The sequence below is a fragment of the Cylas formicarius genome, unplaced genomic scaffold, assembly GCF_029955315.1.
Source record: "Cylas formicarius isolate icCylForm1 unplaced genomic scaffold, icCylForm1.1 PGA_scaffold_12__32_contigs__length_19106922, whole genome shotgun sequence".
NCBI classification, from domain to species: domain Eukaryota; kingdom Metazoa; phylum Arthropoda; class Insecta; order Coleoptera; family Brentidae; genus Cylas; species Cylas formicarius.
The window spans coordinates 12,103,576-12,121,464 of NW_026844225.1; the positions used below are offsets into that span (position 1 = coordinate 12,103,576).

General features: G+C 33.8%; 2 protein-coding genes and 1 long non-coding RNA gene across 4 annotated transcripts in view; 2 read left to right on the plus strand and 1 right to left on the minus strand.

The window, feature by feature from the left end:
- The first annotated feature begins 313 nt into the window (after positions 1–313).
- On the plus strand, positions 314–8,824 carry LOC132695677 (uncharacterized). Of its 2 annotated transcripts, XM_060660083.1 has the most exons (4): positions 314–752; positions 3,098–3,241; positions 6,073–6,427; positions 7,446–8,824. In XM_060660083.1, exons 1-4 carry the CDS (start codon positions 671–673, stop codon positions 7,636–7,638), a joined length of 774 nt encoding a protein of 257 aa, XP_060516066.1. In that variant the 5' UTR covers positions 314–670; the 3' UTR covers positions 7,639–8,824. The 2 variants fall into 2 exon arrangements, with proteins under 2 accessions (XP_060516066.1, XP_060516067.1); XM_060660084.1 differs by lacking the exon at positions 3,098–3,241.
- Positions 8,825–9,260: 436 nt separating this feature from the next.
- Positions 9,261–16,489, minus strand: LOC132708835 (protein MON2 homolog). Its single transcript, XM_060681453.1, has 15 exons — positions 16,081–16,489; positions 15,900–16,028; positions 15,664–15,846; positions 15,402–15,609; positions 15,184–15,350; positions 14,929–15,126; positions 14,624–14,873; positions 14,428–14,572; positions 13,430–14,376; positions 13,026–13,374; positions 12,798–12,960; positions 11,337–12,730; positions 10,829–11,251; positions 10,637–10,719; positions 9,261–10,585 (listed from the first exon to the last, which is right to left on the minus strand). The coding sequence occupies exons 1-15, from the start codon at positions 16,198–16,200 to the stop codon at positions 10,410–10,412; spliced, it is 4,935 nt and encodes a 1,644-aa protein (XP_060537436.1). The 5' UTR covers positions 16,201–16,489; the 3' UTR covers positions 9,261–10,409.
- Positions 16,490–16,846: 357 nt separating this feature from the next.
- LOC132708836 (uncharacterized) overlaps positions 16,847–17,889 on the plus strand; it is a 367,983-nt gene continuing 366,940 nt past the window's right edge. Inside the window, exon 1 of the long non-coding RNA XR_009620036.1 lies at positions 16,847–16,973. This is a non-coding gene — a long non-coding RNA (uncharacterized LOC132708836). The remainder of the gene's footprint in view (positions 16,974–17,889) is intronic.

A 17,889-nucleotide genomic window follows, 5' to 3' on the forward strand; every position in this document is an offset into this window, starting at 1 on the left:
ATTATTTTTCGAGCATTTCTAATTATCACTTTAAGGTACCGCCTATGCGCAATTAATACCTCGGATCGATCTGTCCGCGTTTTCCGGTTACTAAAAACTGAAAGTGATAATCATTAAAGCGAACTATGCGATTAGAAAAGTTTTTGTGAAAACGAAACTAGGGACAATACCCGAGCGATATACCCAAACAGATTCCGTTGCTTTATCTGTCGTGGAACATAAAGAACTGGTTTTTCTATTATGAATACATTTCACCAGCCAGCGGCGCAACTTGCATCGACAACCGCGTACTTTCTCGTCAGTTTTACCCACTTCTACACACAAAACGAACATTAAAATAATTCGAACGAACTAAACAAAGAATTGCTTCAAAAAACAACCTCTCGAAAATGTTCTCGAGTGGCTAATTCTAAATTTGGAATGTACTTCCTGTGAGTACGACTATGTTTTGAAGAACAAGGTGAAGGCAACTGACCACAAGTGAAGATTAAGGTGACCCAGTGACACTGAAAGGGGTTAAAGACATTTCATTCGAAATCCAAGCGACGAGAAAATAAAGTCAAGAGTTGGAGTAAGTCGTGCTTGGTGTACAAAAACCCCGTAGTCGCATTTACCTGCTCGTTTTGCTAATGTCCCAATGCAAAACTGACCAAACCGAACACAGACAAACATGCGACCGTGCGTGATATACTTTGTTGCAACAGTTGCTTTTGTATTTGGAATTCCGGCCCGATCCTCTGCGAACTTATTTGGTGAGTTCCGTGGTCCATGTTTGGTTTTAGTTTTTTTTTGTTTTGAGTGTTTTATGTTTAGTATTAAAGGCCGGCAAAACTGCGAAACCGCAAAAGTTTTTTGCCGACATCGCGAATAGACAAATAATACGCCAGGGCGCTTACTGTGCAGCACGGGGTAGTTAATCAAATGTGTCATGCACTATAGTTTAGTTTCGAACATCTGTTTCGATCCTGCCTTGTTAATGCATGTAAATAGCGTTTAGTTTGTTGTGCGCACAGAAAATCGGCGTATTATATGGTTATTTAATTCCGGAGGTAATGAATTTGACGTCACTTTGTATGTTGTTAATTAATAGCTTTTTCCGAGCAAGTTTCGTTGTTCAAATATCCAACCGCCCACCTATCTACTTCTTAAAACTTGAAAAATGCACACAACGAAGTGAATTAATATTAAATTTTGAAATAGTTGTTGCCTGAACGACCCAAATTCGTGGAGAATGCTACTTCATATTCATTGAACTGAGGTGGCTTTTCCTTGATGAAAATCCATTTAACACAATAAATAAGAAGAACTAAAAGTTCAGATTTTCACGAAATTATATTTTTTTACATGATGTTTCGACAACACCCTGTCTTTATCAAATGTAATATTTACAAACTACCTGCTACTATATAGGAGAAGTATTTAAATCTAATTGATTGTTAAGCAATAAATTTGAATGTCTCATTTTGTTAATCTCCATGGCTTCCAATAAATTTAATTTTCTACGTTTTGCGGCTGTATGTAAAATATCAAAATTGTCGTCAAAAATGTGTTTTTCTGTGTTTAAGTGTGTAGCATAATTAGAATCTAGACTATTGTTTTTAAACGCTCATTTATGTTCGTTAATGCGTTTCTTGAAGGATCTACCTGGTTGTCCAATATAAATTTTAGGACAATATCTGCATTTCAACCTGTAGACACCTGATTTTTGATATTTTGGACATTTCGTTTTATTGTTTTTTAAATATTTTCCTATTGTGTTGTTAGTTCTGAAAGCTATTTTTAAACCACATTTTGACAAATAGTCTAGATTCTAATTATGGTACACACTTAAACACAGAAAAACATTTTTGACGACAATTTTGATATTTTACATACAGCTACAAAAAGTAGAAAATTAAATTTATTGGAAGCCACGGAGATTAACAAAATGAGATATTGAGATTCGCACAACAACATTAATTAAGGCTTTATAGTCATTTTTCGGTATATATAATAGCAGGTAGTTTGTAAATATTACATTTGATAAAGACACGGTGTTGTCGAAACAATTGTCATGTAAAAATTAAGGATTACTATTAGGCAAAGAAACTTTCAACATTTAAACACAAATTGTGATCCTCAAGAGAGCCATTTTGCTACAATCTAATTGAAAGAGCAAAAAAGAATTTATCTACGTAAATATTAATATTTGGTGATTACACCTGATAATGAAAATTGATCTTCTGATCATGAAAACTAAGAAGTTCTACCAAACATTATTAGATCTTAGTCTCTATCACTGGGTATACGTGTTGATAATTCAGTGACGGGTGACACTGATGATATTTGACAACGTTTATTTTAAAAACTCCTCTATTTAAATATCAAGTTCGGAATCGCATCGTATAATAGTGCATTACAAATTGCTTGGATTAATTAATTAAGCATAACAAAAATTAGTTTTAATTGAAGGTGAAATTGTATATTGTAGACGATCCAAAGCCGGAATTTTAATCTTGGAATGATTTAAATTTAATACTAGAATTTCACCTTTAAAAGCTGAACATTAAGTTCTTAATTAATTTAATTTTAACGTTAAATTAACGGCTTCACTTTTGCGTTCGTGGGAAAATCGCAATAAATGGCCGGCTCGTTTCCTTAAATTCCTCTGAATTGAATATTTCTGCGGTACGCGGGCTTAATTTTGATTAAAAAATGGACCCATACATATTGTAGGATTAAATAAACATCACAGGAATGTATGGACAAATCGATAGCTTTTGCGTTATTTGATCCGCTTTCGGTGCGTAAAAAATGGTTTATTGTATGCCTGCGCGTTGCTCCATTATTTAGAAAAAATCCCATCAAATAAATATGACATGTTTGCGATATTAATAAAGGCGTCCCAACTATTTAACAAACTACACGACGTGAAATTTGTATGACATCCATTGTATGCTTTTCGATGCTGTGTTTTGCATAATTTATCGGATAGAGGTCGCTTTTTTTTTCCTCTTTGTTCTCTTCGAGTTCTTCTTAATACGCATACAATGCACGTAAGCTGACAGGAATATTCGATTTGAAGTAAGGCGAGTGAAAAGAAGAAAATATGTTTTAGAATATTTTTCGCTGGAGAATGAAAGCGTCGATACTGAAGGACGGGAAGAGAACGGTGAGAACTTGGCAGATTGCGAATGCTTGGAAATGTCGTGTACATGCTGCGTGGATTTCAATTTAACATACATCGATTTAGGTGGACCGGGTAAGATTTCGGTTGGATTTGGTGACGGTTTATATCCAAAAAGCTATTTTTGTTTCCCTTCAAATATACAAAAGAAAAGTTCAAATTCGACAGGAAACAACTAAAAGTAGATTATTTTCCAAACAGAACCTGATTTGATACAAAAAAACGCATAATATTTTATGGTGCGTGAGCGCACCACTGCTAACACCCGGTTTCATTTTTGGTGATATTTTACAAATGTAACACTTATTACAAACCTAAATTGTGTGGTTGTGGCAGATTCTACATTTCCTTCGGGTTTTATTAGCATGAACAATCATGAGGTGACCTTGATTATCATAACGCACTTCATCTATGGTAGGTGAAAGATTTCTTTGAGTAATTGTTTTATCAGTTTTTAAAAGTCGCAAAGCAATGTAAAATTTAAAATCAAATCAATCACTTCGTCACCAAAGAACATAAAAAAATATTTCAAGCGGAGTTTTTCCAGAAAGCCTATAGTTTAGTGCCTCACATGATCTAAATTCATGGGATATGACCTTTCTTCCATTTAACAGTAGAAGCAAGCCTTTCGTTTGCATTTCGTTTGAATTCCATTGTTTCATCATCTGATGAGTCCCATTCAGGTTCAGTAGTTGATGAATTACAGGACTGTTGAAGGACAGCTGTATCATTCGGTGGATGTAACTCGAAAGTTCCAACTATATCATTTAGTTTCCCAAACTCTTGTAGATTTATGTTATCTTTCATATCATCTTCGTCAGTCAAGATATCTACGTCGGGTGGAATATAGACTGCATCAATATGTTCTGTAAATATTTTTTCACGTTAATTTTAGCATAAATTTCCAAGGCATGGAATGCTACAATATATAAAAATACGTAAATCCAAATAATACATCCATCACGATCTCCTCCATAGCCGCCTTTTGAGTCAAATACCTCGGAAATGCCATATTTTACGAATTGTAACGTTCACTACACAAGGCACAAACTAATACTAAAGAACACGCTAATTGTTGGATATTTATTCTGCATGCCCTGACTTGTTTAGACTTGCAATAAAAAAAGTTTTGTTTCACAGATAAAACCAGTGGTGCATTCACGCACCAGTAAATATTTCCAAAAAATAAAGCATAATCAATTTCCAATTTCCAATGAATGTTTTCTGCGATGCTATACATACTATAGACAACAAAAATGGCAATACAATTCCAAAATATTTTTTTTACTATATTTTTATTATATTTTGGATTTATTTGAAAATGTGATACAAATTAATGTACCGCTTTTGTTAACTTTTGAAGTCATATATAAGATCTTTATACATAAATTAGCGATTTCTACGGTTTTATGTCCTTTAATAGTGATAATAATAAAATTTCTAAATGTATGTGCAAAAATATTTCCTGGATGTGTCAAAAAAATTATAGAATAGATGGTGCATTAGCGCACCACTGAGACAAAATGGGTTAAAATACCTAAAATTCTTACATTTATACTATATTCTTAAAATAATGGATAGTTCGAGATAGGTATAGCAAAATTTGAATATAGAAGGTGCGCTATTTAAACTGGCCTTTGAACTTGCCTACAAAGTCAAATTTTTCAAATCATCACTTATCTAATAATTTAGGCCTTAAGTAATTTGGAAAAAGGAAATACGTTATCGCTTTAGAATATCTGAATAATCTAAACGATCTCCATAAGCATAAAGCGCCGATCTCAAGGAGTAGGTACACCTAATTTCTTTTAGAATTTCTCCGAATTTTTCTGTTATTCTTTTGAAATTTTTCTCGGAATTCCTGAAAATATTTCGTTACTCTTTCTGAACTCATCTTTAAATAAAATACAAAATTAACCTTTTAAATCTTTAATGATAGCATTGAACTGCATAAAATAATGATGATGGTAATAATAAAGTTTGATCACATATAGGCAGAAAGAGTAAGGGAAATATTTCAAAAATATAGTTTGACAGTGTAATAAAGGAATTATCACACAAGTAGTATAATTTTAGGCATTCAGGCCTTATACCCCTTATTCTCTAATCAATTCTAAAAATTTAATTTAGTTTAATTATAAAACAATTCTTGGGGACTATATTGGGGAACGTTTCTAGCACCCATGTTTTTAATTTATTTTTCTTAACAGGCATTTTTCACTCTGACATTACACAGATCTCATTGTAACGTGTGGATTCAATTTAATTTTACCTCCATTAATGCTCATTACTATATTAAATATAACTAAGCATATAGAAAACAACTACCTATAAGTTCAAAGTTTTCGATTCCTGATGTAATATGCCTTTACGGTGTTATTACAAATTTTCTATTTATTTTCAGAAGTATCCTCTTTTGTATTCCCCAATGCAGTGATAGATACTACCCTATGAATACAATAACGCATAATATAGGGTCGTTCAAATCTAAAAAATTTATCTAGGTGTCACAATCTGGACTGCTTTTGTTGAGCTATGTGTTGGAAACCGTTGATCTGTAAAATAACAGATCCTTTAACGATAAGTTATTGTATAAGAATTAGTTAAATTATTAGTATACCAAAATGTTAATAGTCCTCCAAATGATGAAAGAAAACAATGCGGTATTAATAGAACATCAAAATTTACAATATACTCTACGTTACCCATATCAAATAATTAAATGAATATAAAATTTAATTTAATATTAAAATGAGTATTATAATAAAGCCCATAGTATAAACATCCCTTATAGGAAGATGTATTAAAATTAATTCAACAAATTTTCTCTTAAACTTGCTATTGTTGGTAGTTCGATGATATCATTTTCTCAAACTTATTGTATTATTCCGTTTCGTTTAATTCAGGTTGCGTTAAGATGAAATATCTTTCTCAAGAAGAGGGAGTGTTGGTAAACGTATCGTATGGCGAATCTCCTTTGCATAGCCAGCAGGTTAAGGGTTCGAAACCAACGGCGACGTGCTTGGCACTCTTAACAAACGTAGCTGAAATGTGCGCTCGATTTCCTAATTTGGAGCCACACGATGACGGTCTAAAAGGCTGTTTACTTTTGGAGCCCAAGTTACTAGGGGCGGTAACGTCTCATTTTAAAATAGGGTGCTTCACGATGGGACCCCGAGGCATGGCCTTGGACAAAACAAACGACACTGCTCCCGCAGAAAGTATACCCGTGATCGCCGCCACAAACGTGACGCAAAATCAGTAAGTAAAACGGTGGCCGCTTTATGTCGCATGACCGCAATTTACCTGACTGAAATCTTTCCTTTTTGAATCGATCGAATGCCTTATTTGAGATTTACTACGGGGAACAACTGCATTTCGAAAGTTAATAGAGAAATCCCGTCTAACATAAAACGCGCAATATATTCTTCTCTAGTATTATCCATCCTTGCCCTGAATCGTTGCTCAACCTTAATAAAACTCCGTAGAAATACACAAAATAAATTATTCGGGCCGACCGCGTACAGTAAAGAAAATTGATAATATAAATAAAACTTAACGTACAAGTTGTGATGCAAATTGAAACTCGTCCGTCTAAATGTGACTCGAACATATTTCAAAACATTATAACTTGGGGGACATTTCCATAAACTTTTGTAAGTTTTAAGTATCGAATTTTGGTACTTTACAAATTTTTTCTTGTACCATTACGTGGAAATAATTTAATCAATCTACGAGAAAAATGTCATGTAAATGTAAAAATTGAAAAATATCAAGAATAAAATTTAATTAAGGAAAAATAAATAACAACTAAAAGTTCAGATTTTCACGAAATTATATATTTTTACATGACATGACAAAATATATAATTTCGTGAAAATCTGAACTTTTAGTTCTTATTTATTTTGATAAATTAATTTTCATCAAGTAAAAGCCACCTCAGTTCAATTTTAATTAAGGATATTTAGTAAGTAAAGTAGTAAAATCATAAAAGGAAAATCCGAATGTTTCAATTATTATGAAACTAGGTTACTTTAATTCCAATTTTTTTTTATTTTACTTTAACACTTTTATGTACTGAAATTTAATTTTTTGTTGTTGTACTTTTTGCGAATTAAGTAGATATAAATAAATATCTAATATAGAAATTCCTCGATAAAGGTGTGAAGGGTATAGCTAAAGCTATTATTAAAAGGTATTTTGCGATCTAGTGAGATCATTATAATGGCGATTCCAAGAAAATTTGATATCGCCTGATTTAAAGCTAATTTTTTTTCAGGTCCGATTCGATTATCAGCGGAGACTTGTTGGCGATAGTAAACGAAACTGCAGAACAAGGGTTGGCTTTCATTAGTAACCTATTGGGATTATCCTTCAGCGATGATGCATCGGACGTGAACCCCCAGAGTTCTTCGGCACCTGCTAATCCCCCATCCGAGTTACCACATACTAAGAAAGATTCGACTACGTGAAAAATTCGGCGTCAAAATCGCCCCTATTTATCGTTATGAAATTTTCATGTCAAATTCGGTCGATCCCAGAGATTCGCATAAATTTCAAATTTCTGTGGATTATACACAGAGAAAGCGGTAATCCGCTACACTCAAACTATCCCCGTAGCGTTGTTGCTAACTAAAACAGACACGTATAATATATCGCTGGTGCGAACATTACATCAAATTGGATATTTATCCAGCTTTGCCCCGTCTGTAAGCGTCCCAATGGAAATTTTACCGTTTATTTTGAAATTATGGCCTTTGCGGACCGAATTAATAATCGACGTTATTAATTAGAACAGGTAAATTGTTTTTACGGCGATAAAATACTTTTTCACCAAGCCGGAGTGATTTTGTTTTGCTATAGTTTCACCCATTTAAATATACATGTATTTAATTAATTTTACAGTTTTATAGTTTACAAAAGAAAACAAAAAAATTATAAGACCGTTTTTTTAAATTTGAAGACATCCAACATTTCATTAAATAATATTAATTTATAGAAATCAACGTCACTTAAACATTCGTGTTACTTAGATCGAGGACAAATTTGAAAAACTGTAATACGTCAACGCAATTTGCTTATTAGCAAAATCAGTTTCTAAATATTGTACAAAACATTCAGTTCAGCAATTAGATTTATAGAATTTATATAAAACTCTTAATAAGAATATTAGGCGTTTTAAAAAACAATAAGAGTCTTAATAAAGGTTCCGTTTGGCCAACATAATTTTTTCCTAATACATGACAGATGCTTCCTCATTCGTTAATAAATTTAATAATAAAGTACTGCGTTGCCACATTTTTATAATTGCAATAAGTACATGAAGGTACTGGATAGGTTAATGAATATTTTTTATAGCACAAGGTTGCAATAACAATATTTTTTTATACATAAATCTTTTTTTACACCTGTTTTTCGCCTTTTTTTCTTGATTCTAGAAACGCTCATATTAAAGCAATAGAAACAAGGCTCCAATTTTAGAATCTAGATTGGTATAAGCTGTGTACTTCAGATTTTTCCCATGTACAAGTTACTATTTGGTGTATTGTTAATTTCCCTATTTGTCTTCATTCTGTGGAAAAAGAAATTTTAACTATTATGTAAGTTTGCTGGGTGTTTAAAGTATTTATTTATTTATTTTTTAATTTTTTACAAATGTACTTGGCTAGTTTTGTTCAAAATATATTATTGATACAAAGTGTGTTTTCTTTAAAAATTTTAATGAATCCCCGGGAATAGCGACATCTCTGAGAAAGTGTGCTTACCATGTATTTGCGGGATTCTATAGAGGACTGCTAAGTTCGGACTTGATATGTACAACCGCGAGATGGCGCCATGATGACATTCCCTAAAAATCTTTATTCTTCTAAAATTATGGATTTTATATATGTAATTTAATTTAAGTGATAAATAAGATCCAAATGAGAATGTACATTTAGAGAATGTCCTTTTAGATGACTATCGTGGACAAGGGCGCTTGACCTCAAAGGGAGAGAATGACATGCGTTGAGATGGGAGGTGCAAAACAAAACCATCCAAAGGTTTGCTTTCTTACATAATAATAAATAAAATAATCCATTTTTTAAAATCCGGTATATTTCCATGTTTCTACATGAATTAATAGAAACTGAAGTTTACAAATAACTTGATAAAGTTTATACATTAACAAAAACAAAGCTAAACTAGTTAAATCACAATTTCAGCCAAAATTTTACATAAATAAAAGTATTTTGAATGTAAGGTGAGACTTACTACTGGATACTCACTCAAATAAAATTCTGATTACTTCAGAACACCCCTTATAATAATTATTAATAGGTAGATTATAATTATATATCTTTATATATCTTGTACTTCTTCATCTATCAGTGCGCTCTGCATATTTGTAGATTTTTTTATGGCATACAGATTAAGAGGAGTAAGTAGATAATACCAAACATTCTGCTGTTTAGGACGAAAGTATAATTTTCAACGTTCCAGATACGGAAAACCTAATAAGTTTGTTGAATTTTATCAAAAAACATTAAAAAATTTGAACACCCTGTTTAAAAAGTCTAATTAGATTGAAACAACAAAATTATCTCATTTTTTTGTTTCGTTTCCAATCTGTACAGAAATAATCATGTTTTATTTTGCAGAAACGTTAAATCTGTATAGGATACAACACGGAAATACTGTACGGGTAATATACGAGTTATTATAGCCGTAGGAGGTAATTAAAAAATATATGGATATATGTATATATAAATAAAGGTAATTCTTAAATAATCAGAATCTTATGCACTATACACTTGCAGTCGATGATCTCAAGGAAGGCCTCTACCAAACTGACTGAGTCATCTAGTTTTTAACCAATTTAAAATATAGAAGCGACTTTTCCATTTTTATGTATTGAGTTTCACGATATGAACATTAAAATACTACAATATACACAACTATTATAAAGTAGAGGGTGTACTTTACAAACAGTAAAAGTTCACCTACATGCAAATAAAGGTGACAGATGACACAAAATATTTTCTTGTTATTAACCACAATAATCTGTAATTAGTTCACCCCCTGCTCTGCTATATAAAAGACACCATAAGATATAGTAAAATAATACATTCATTTAGAATTCATAAATGAATATAACATTTCCAACTCGAGCTAAATCCCGCGCTTATTGATTTCAGCAAACACTACAAAACTGAGGTCCCTTCCTTATTAGAACCAACACAATACAAATACATAACAGAAATGATTAAATCACCGAATTTTTAATATTATTATTATTCCGATTATGAGGGGGTTGAAGTAAATCACAGAATTGTAAAAGTGTTTCCCTCAAGGGTCTGGATACTTGAGTAGACGTAGTAGTCGTACATTCGACTAAATACGGGTATAAGCAAATTAAATGTTCCCAAGCTTTATTGTCTTCTAAAAATGCATTTTTCCCAACCAAAGATACATCTTTAGTCATGAACTTACCTTTAACTGAAGTAACTTTTTTCATAGACACAATTAGGGTTGTTAATGCTTTCAGAACAAACGAAATTTCGGAAAGACGATACCTGAGGACAAATAAAAATTAATTTAGAAAAGTTAAAATTCTTCATATTGGGTAAAGCCGTACTCAGAATCTTGCAACATAATTTGTAATAAATCTTTTTAACCACTTACCTTGGTAAAGGGCACTTTCCACTCAATTTTTCGTCCTCTATATATTTCTTGAGAACTTCTTCAAATCGATGGAGTAATGATGTGACAGCAAGCTGCCCGGCAAGTCCATTGGTTTTATCATCACTATTAGATACTAAGTTTTTATAATCCCCATCTATCAAAGAGAACTGCAATAATGTTTCAAAACATATTTTGGCAAAATCTTCCCTTAAAGTGAGTTCAACATCTCCATCATTCTTTACGTTAGTCGCTGAATGTATAGATCCTTTATTAAGAAGAATTACAATCTGCATTATAAATTCCTTGGGTATACTATCTGAAAATGGCAAAACTTCATTTCGTAGTAACTCAATAATTTGGCAATCAATTTGTTCATCTGAGACCATTTCCTCTAGACTTTTATCCCCTGGTCCGGGACTACAACTGAAACAAAAGCCATTTTAACTAAAATATAAATTTTTGTAAAAAATTCTATAGACACAATTTTTGAGATGTTGCGAACACTTACTTGGTAGGGAATAAGAAATCATTCAAAGTGTCAGCCAATTCCTTCCACATTGAAGAAAACTGATTTCCATGAGATCTGGCTACTTTTAATCCAATCTTTAAAATGGCTACTAAACTGTTAGCCGCCAATTTCCAAACCGTGCTTGAAACACAGTTGTATTTTAAAGCTAAAGGCGTATGCAAAGTTGTAATTATATCTTTCAAGACGCCGGCATTAATTACTTCTATATTGTCTGCAGTCTTTTCAAATAATTTTACCACCATGTTTGTCGCTTTTTCCCCAAATGGAACATAATTCATAGTGACCCAATCAGAGACTTTGGTATGTTTGTTTTCAAGTTTTGAAAAACTCGGTGGTGAACACGTGAATTTGGCGAATTTTAAATGCAATTTGAATAATTCAGGAATCATTTTACCATTGTTCTTGCTTAATACTTCTTTCTGAACAAGTTCCATGGCATGTAACACCCCATCATGCAATGGGGAAAGGCTCAAATCCGACGAAACAGATATAATATATGGCGTAGTTTCCCCAAACACAGGGACACTTACCGCGTTTGACAATACTACCCCTAAATGACGCAAATCCTCCAAGGTGAAGTTATTTTTAATATGTTGAAAGACGCTGGGAAATATTTGCACCAGAGCTGTCAGGAAGGTTTGGCTGGGCAGATAGAAATCATCGCCGCTGCAACTATTTTCATTTTCTATTATGGGAACTGTTATTTCTGTACCTATTTTAATCCATATTCTCCAAGCAACATTCCAAATTTCTTTGTCTTCTATTAGTTTACTATCGCCGGTTTGGTTTTTGCTCACAAACAAAATTTCTTGGAATGATTTCAAAGCTGCTATACTAACTTCATTGTTTTTACTCAGCGCGGCGTTTTCAATGAATTCAAGTAATATCGACCAGGCCCTAGGAAAGTCTCCTAAGGCCTGTAGTAACTGTCTCTTAGTGTTAAACACTCTGGCAACACCGGACAATGTAAGCACTTGCGTTTCTGCCCATTGCTTTTGAGCAGTATTCCTTGAATGATGTATTAAAATGTTCCCTCCGGCATCGACCTTCTCGCTACTGGCAGAGTCAGATAATTTTCTAACCTGATCCAAAAGAGGAAACAAAACCTGCCAAATCACAACCTGCCACGTTGACTGCTTTAGCAAACCGCCGTGCGCGGATATAGTTGAAAACAAAGTTTGACCTGCTGACTTTCTGACAGCAGGGCGAGTGTCTACACACAAGTCACCTAATCTGGCATATAGACACATCCAGAGCTTATCAAAACTAGGCATGTCTAATGTTCCTGGAAAATCTGGAAGAACTGTGGAATCAACCCCAACCATCTGGCTTAATTTCCCTTGATTCTGATTGAAGTAATCAGATATATTCCACTAAAAATATAAGTAGACTTGTAATAGAATTAGATAAAGTGGATTTTAATAAATTCTTTTTTTATACCATGAGTCCTACTGATGTGAGTGATATGTTAAGCTCTTGAGTTTGCGAACCAAATTTGGCAACAGTGTCGACACATTGTGGCAAACATCTCCATGGCATCACTGGCAAAAAGTCTGTGATTACTAACTGCAGACATTGGAAAGCAATTCGGATTAAGTTTTCCCTGAAACATAAAAAAATAATTCAATCTATAACCAAGTTGTGTAAAAAAATGATAATACAACATACCCGTGCTGATCATTGACGGCGCCAATGATACCTAAAATAAGGGGCCATCCGTGGGAAAGTGTTTCCCCATTAGTATGCAAAATTGTTAACACACACTCCAGTTGCCTTTGACGAACATCTCCATGAGGCACTGATGACAATTCATAAAGAGGGCCCAAAAGTAGAGTTTGCAGCTTATGATTTTCTTTTAGGGGGATTGCATGTTTGTAATGGAGGGCTGCTTTGACTAGGTAGGTCACAGCTTCTACTCCCCACTCCCTCATTCTAATATGAGGATGATGACACACTTCCAGCAAATGATTAGTGAGGGGCCTCCAGAGCACTTCAACCCTTGACATATTCACAATACCTACATATTTTTTACTGTACTTTTCCCTCCCTATAACGAGTTTAGAAATTCTTACCAGTCTCTAGTAATTTTGCAACAGCAAAAAGCGATGGCTCTCTATTTGAAAAAGCAAGCTCCATAGCTTCTTGAGACAACTTACAGAGCGCATTTATCAGGTGATGAAGGGCTACATCATCTAAAAACTGGCTTGATTCAAACAATCGACTTAACATTGTCGATAAAACGGGCAAGTCAGCCATTACAGTCGTTGTAATTACTGCATTGGTTTCAGTTGATGCCCTTCCCGCTCTTAAACTTCCACCTGTTGATGGTTTTAAGCCCAAAATCCAAACCAAATGTTGCAGGGTAGTTAATACCATATGCCATGAGGTCCCCAAAATGCTTCCATGACAATGAGCTAAACTTAGCAGCGCTCGCATTGACTGCAGATTTTTTGAAGTCAACATCACCGGACCTTGCTGTGTACCAGGCGGTACAGAAATTGTTGGAAGGGGAGTTCCAACTGCAACAACCTGTTGTCGAAAATCACATTCACCATACTGCAGCAACATATTTTGAACCTCTCCCATTTGGCCATGCTGCTTCAGGGTCACACCAGAAGTCACTGTATTTAATACAGTCAATGCATAATGGGGCGGTAAAGAAGACTTGCAAATAGCTGTGATAAAAGCGTCCCGTGGTGTATGTAATTCTAGTAAACCACAAAGTGAAGTATAGGTCTGCATTGCCTTTAAAACATTTTCAGTTACTGATTCATCAGTACTGGCATCAACTAGAGGGCTCAGAGCTGCTAGTAAACCGCACCAACTAGAATTTATTAATTGACAATTCAGTTGTCTATTGGGTTTAGTTTTTGGTGCTTCCTCAGCGTCTTCTGGTTGTTTCTGAGGACTTATAGTTATTTGCAGTGATCTTATAATTTCCATTAAACATGCATAGGCTACCGAAATCCCATATCCATCAGGTATGACCGGAGGTTCAACTTTGTCCAACATTTCCAGGCTAAAAAATATTTTATGTTTAACAGAGAATGTTTTTGTAATGGACACTTACTAGGTAGGTTTTGCCTGTCCTGTTGGAAATGTTGCAACAATGGGCAGCCAGACACCTCTTAGAAGAAATCCAGGTTGAGGCGAGATACCCGGTCCTGTTGGAAATCCTCCCAAAAATATTGGAGGCTGAACTTGAGGCGCTGGTACTGCAAAACTACTGATGACCAACCAAAAAGGTTTCAAATCTAATTACTTACTGCCAGAACCCAACTGAAGTTGCTGACTAATAAAGAGTGATTGAACATAAGCACCTAATGAGTTAACAATGTCTTGGAAAATACTAGTTGTATGTTTATTTAGATCATAACATTGACAAAAAGAAACCAACAATTCTGGCTGGACAGTCATTTTGTGTAAAACTTCCAAAGCTAAAGCTCTCTGCCAAGTTGGTTTATCTGGATCAAGGAACTTCACTATCAAGGATAGGAATATTTCACATTCAGTAACCTAAAACACTTTTAAATTTAGTAAAATTTGAATTATACTTGTACCTCTCACTGACCAATAGGCTGTGATATTGCTGTACGAGTACAGAGACAACCCTTAGAAGCCTCATGCTGATAGGAAAATATGGTTTTTCAAAAGCAAATGCCTGTTGTATGCTTCTGGGAATGTTCATCTTATATTTAATATTTGGTGAAAATAATTTTATTATCAAAGCACAGACTCGTTCTTTTAACAGGAAACTAAACTCTGGGTTCTACAACAGAGCATCTTTAGAGTATCCTATTACAATATAAATGTTAGATGAATATACTTTGTAAAATACAGATGAAAACTGGGTCAGAATGGATTCAATTAATGCTAGTCCAAAAGTCCTGGTCATTTCAGTCATGCCAATTAACCAGTAGGGCTGATCCCCACTCACTAATTGAACCAAATCTTGAAATAGGAGATATGCATCCCCAGCACATGCAGGCAAACCTAATAAAATTATTTTTTCAAGAAAAATTCACAGATTTGTAAGGTTTTTACCTTTGGGGGGTGTACCCTTGGATGTTTTGAGTTCCTCAAAGTTAAATGAATTTCTATGTGGCTTTTCTTCTGCTCTTAATGATAATTGTTCATCCTCAGCCACAACTCTCTCAAAAACTAAATAAACCAGCTGTCTAACTGTAGCACCGGCTGTATTTATTGTGGTTGAATTTTTAGCAAAATGGAGACGAAAACAAAGTACCAATGTCTAAAATTGTATCAGCATTAGTTGTACACCAACAGTTACTTTTCTTGACCCTACTCTGGCGAGTGTTTCCCCATGAACAACTGTATTTGTTGTTAGCAATAAAATAACAGTCTGCAAAATTTTCACTTCTTCAATGCCCAACGTCATTAAATCCCACAGAGTATTAGTTATGTACACAGCACCTTTCTGGTCAATCAACTGATTTGTGATCAGTTTCTGCATTATTTGTACACACAGCTTCAAAAAATTTAATATGAAACAAGGGCATTGTATAAAATAATAGCACAAACCTTTATTATCTTTACATCTTTGGTTTCACAACCTTGTGAGATGGGAAAGATTATTTGGTTGACTAAACCATAAACATTTCCTTGAGCTGATGAAGCAGTTTTTAATTTTCCAATTGCCTCTTCACAAGCCTAAAAAATATAAAACTTTAGAATTAAAAACATGAAAACCCAGGCATTTCACCTCTTTCAACAGCGGATATTTCTTTTTTGATTCACTTGAAAGGCTTTTCAAATCATTTTGAAGACTGTCAATTAAGGTTGTTGTTAATTCTGCATTGTTTACTCCACTTTCAAAAGACATTGTTGAAGCAATTTTAAAGGAACCACGTATTGATAAAAAAAGTTAAGGTGAGCTGGCACCTGTCAAATTGTTAACTAAATTTCCTATTTGTTAGCGGTTTTTGTATCCGTAAATTGACCATATCACTAGGTTATGAAAGATTTCGACGACCTAAAATTATTAATCGAATGGGTGATAAATTGTTAATTGATACCCATCATCTACAGAGAGAGAAATTTACGTTTATTTATTCACTATACAATAAATACAAAAATGAAGTTAGCGCTGAATATGTCAAACATTAACCCTACTTTTAATTTCTGTCAGCCACCACTCCCAAGTAATGCACGTTAAGCGCATAGTACAGTAAAAAAGAAGACAGCAATAAAGATTTCATTCATGGTCTGAGACTTCACCTGAGTGTAGTTACGCGGCGTTTGGATAGGGGGCAGCATGAGTTCTATAATTAAGATGAAATAAAATGTTTTCCGGGTGTACAATGTACGGTGTTAGCTGTAGGTTTGACACGTGACATGTTTTAAAATGCAAAGCCTACCAAAAAGAATTATACCCACGCAAATCATGAAATTCTACGCTTATTTCTATTATCCACCAACATATGGTTTATAATGGTTGGTTCTATTTTTATACACTCTTTTTGGACTTACCGAGAGATAGCAGCCATAACATATAGATAAAAAAATGTCTACAACCTGTTAGTGTTAGTGTTAGTGTTGGTACCTAAAAAACAGGATCTTTAGTGACAACAATCCGAATTTACTTTTCAAATATAGGTAGGTACATTTTATATACACAATGCATTAAGTCGGACACAAAACAAGTGATAAAGCGAAATTTTAGTACTAGTTTGTCGTAAAACATACAAAGTAACGTCGAAATACACATGGTTTTAATGACTAATTTCCAAATATTAATTACGTAGCAAAGAAGGTGAAGGAAATGAATTGTAAAGAAGACCCTTTTCTTAGAGTAAGCATTCATAAAAAGAATAAGATATCCCATTAATCGATTTAATGGCCAGTCCAGTTGGAGTTGAAACTGCTAAATTTAATGTTCTCCATCACCATAAAATCACTGCGGGCTATAAAACTATAAAACGGCTTGATATCGACGTGTTTTATCTATGCATTGGGCGTTTTAACATAATTATGGAGTATCAGACGTACTCATTTCAATAAGATTGTATATCATATTTAAAAAATCTACGCGGTTATTTAGTACTCGCATCAATCAGCATTCTGGAAGCATCCTCCGTTGTCCAATCCGCATTGTCGATTTATCAACGAAGGATGTACCTAAACACAACCGGAGAAAAAAATTGTATTCATAAACATATACAAGCAACCCAAAGCAGAGAAATATGATAATACGGAATACTTTTTTATCATTTGAATATAGCGACAATAAATCTCCCGAACCAATATCTAATATCTTAATGTAGCAGGACAAAAAATACTCTCCGGACTTCTTCTGTGCAAGGAAATACTTTTGTCGAAAATAAATGATATACGAGAAGAGGTCGCTATATTTTATCTTTCTCCTTGTATTTCTAATTCAAATGAATATATACTCCCTTGACACCAGGGTATTAATTATTTCGGATTTTACGTATAATTTGATTTTTATGTTGGGTGTTGTTTTTATTCTAAATCGGCAAATCGGCAAATCGGCCTCCGTTTAGTTTTCACG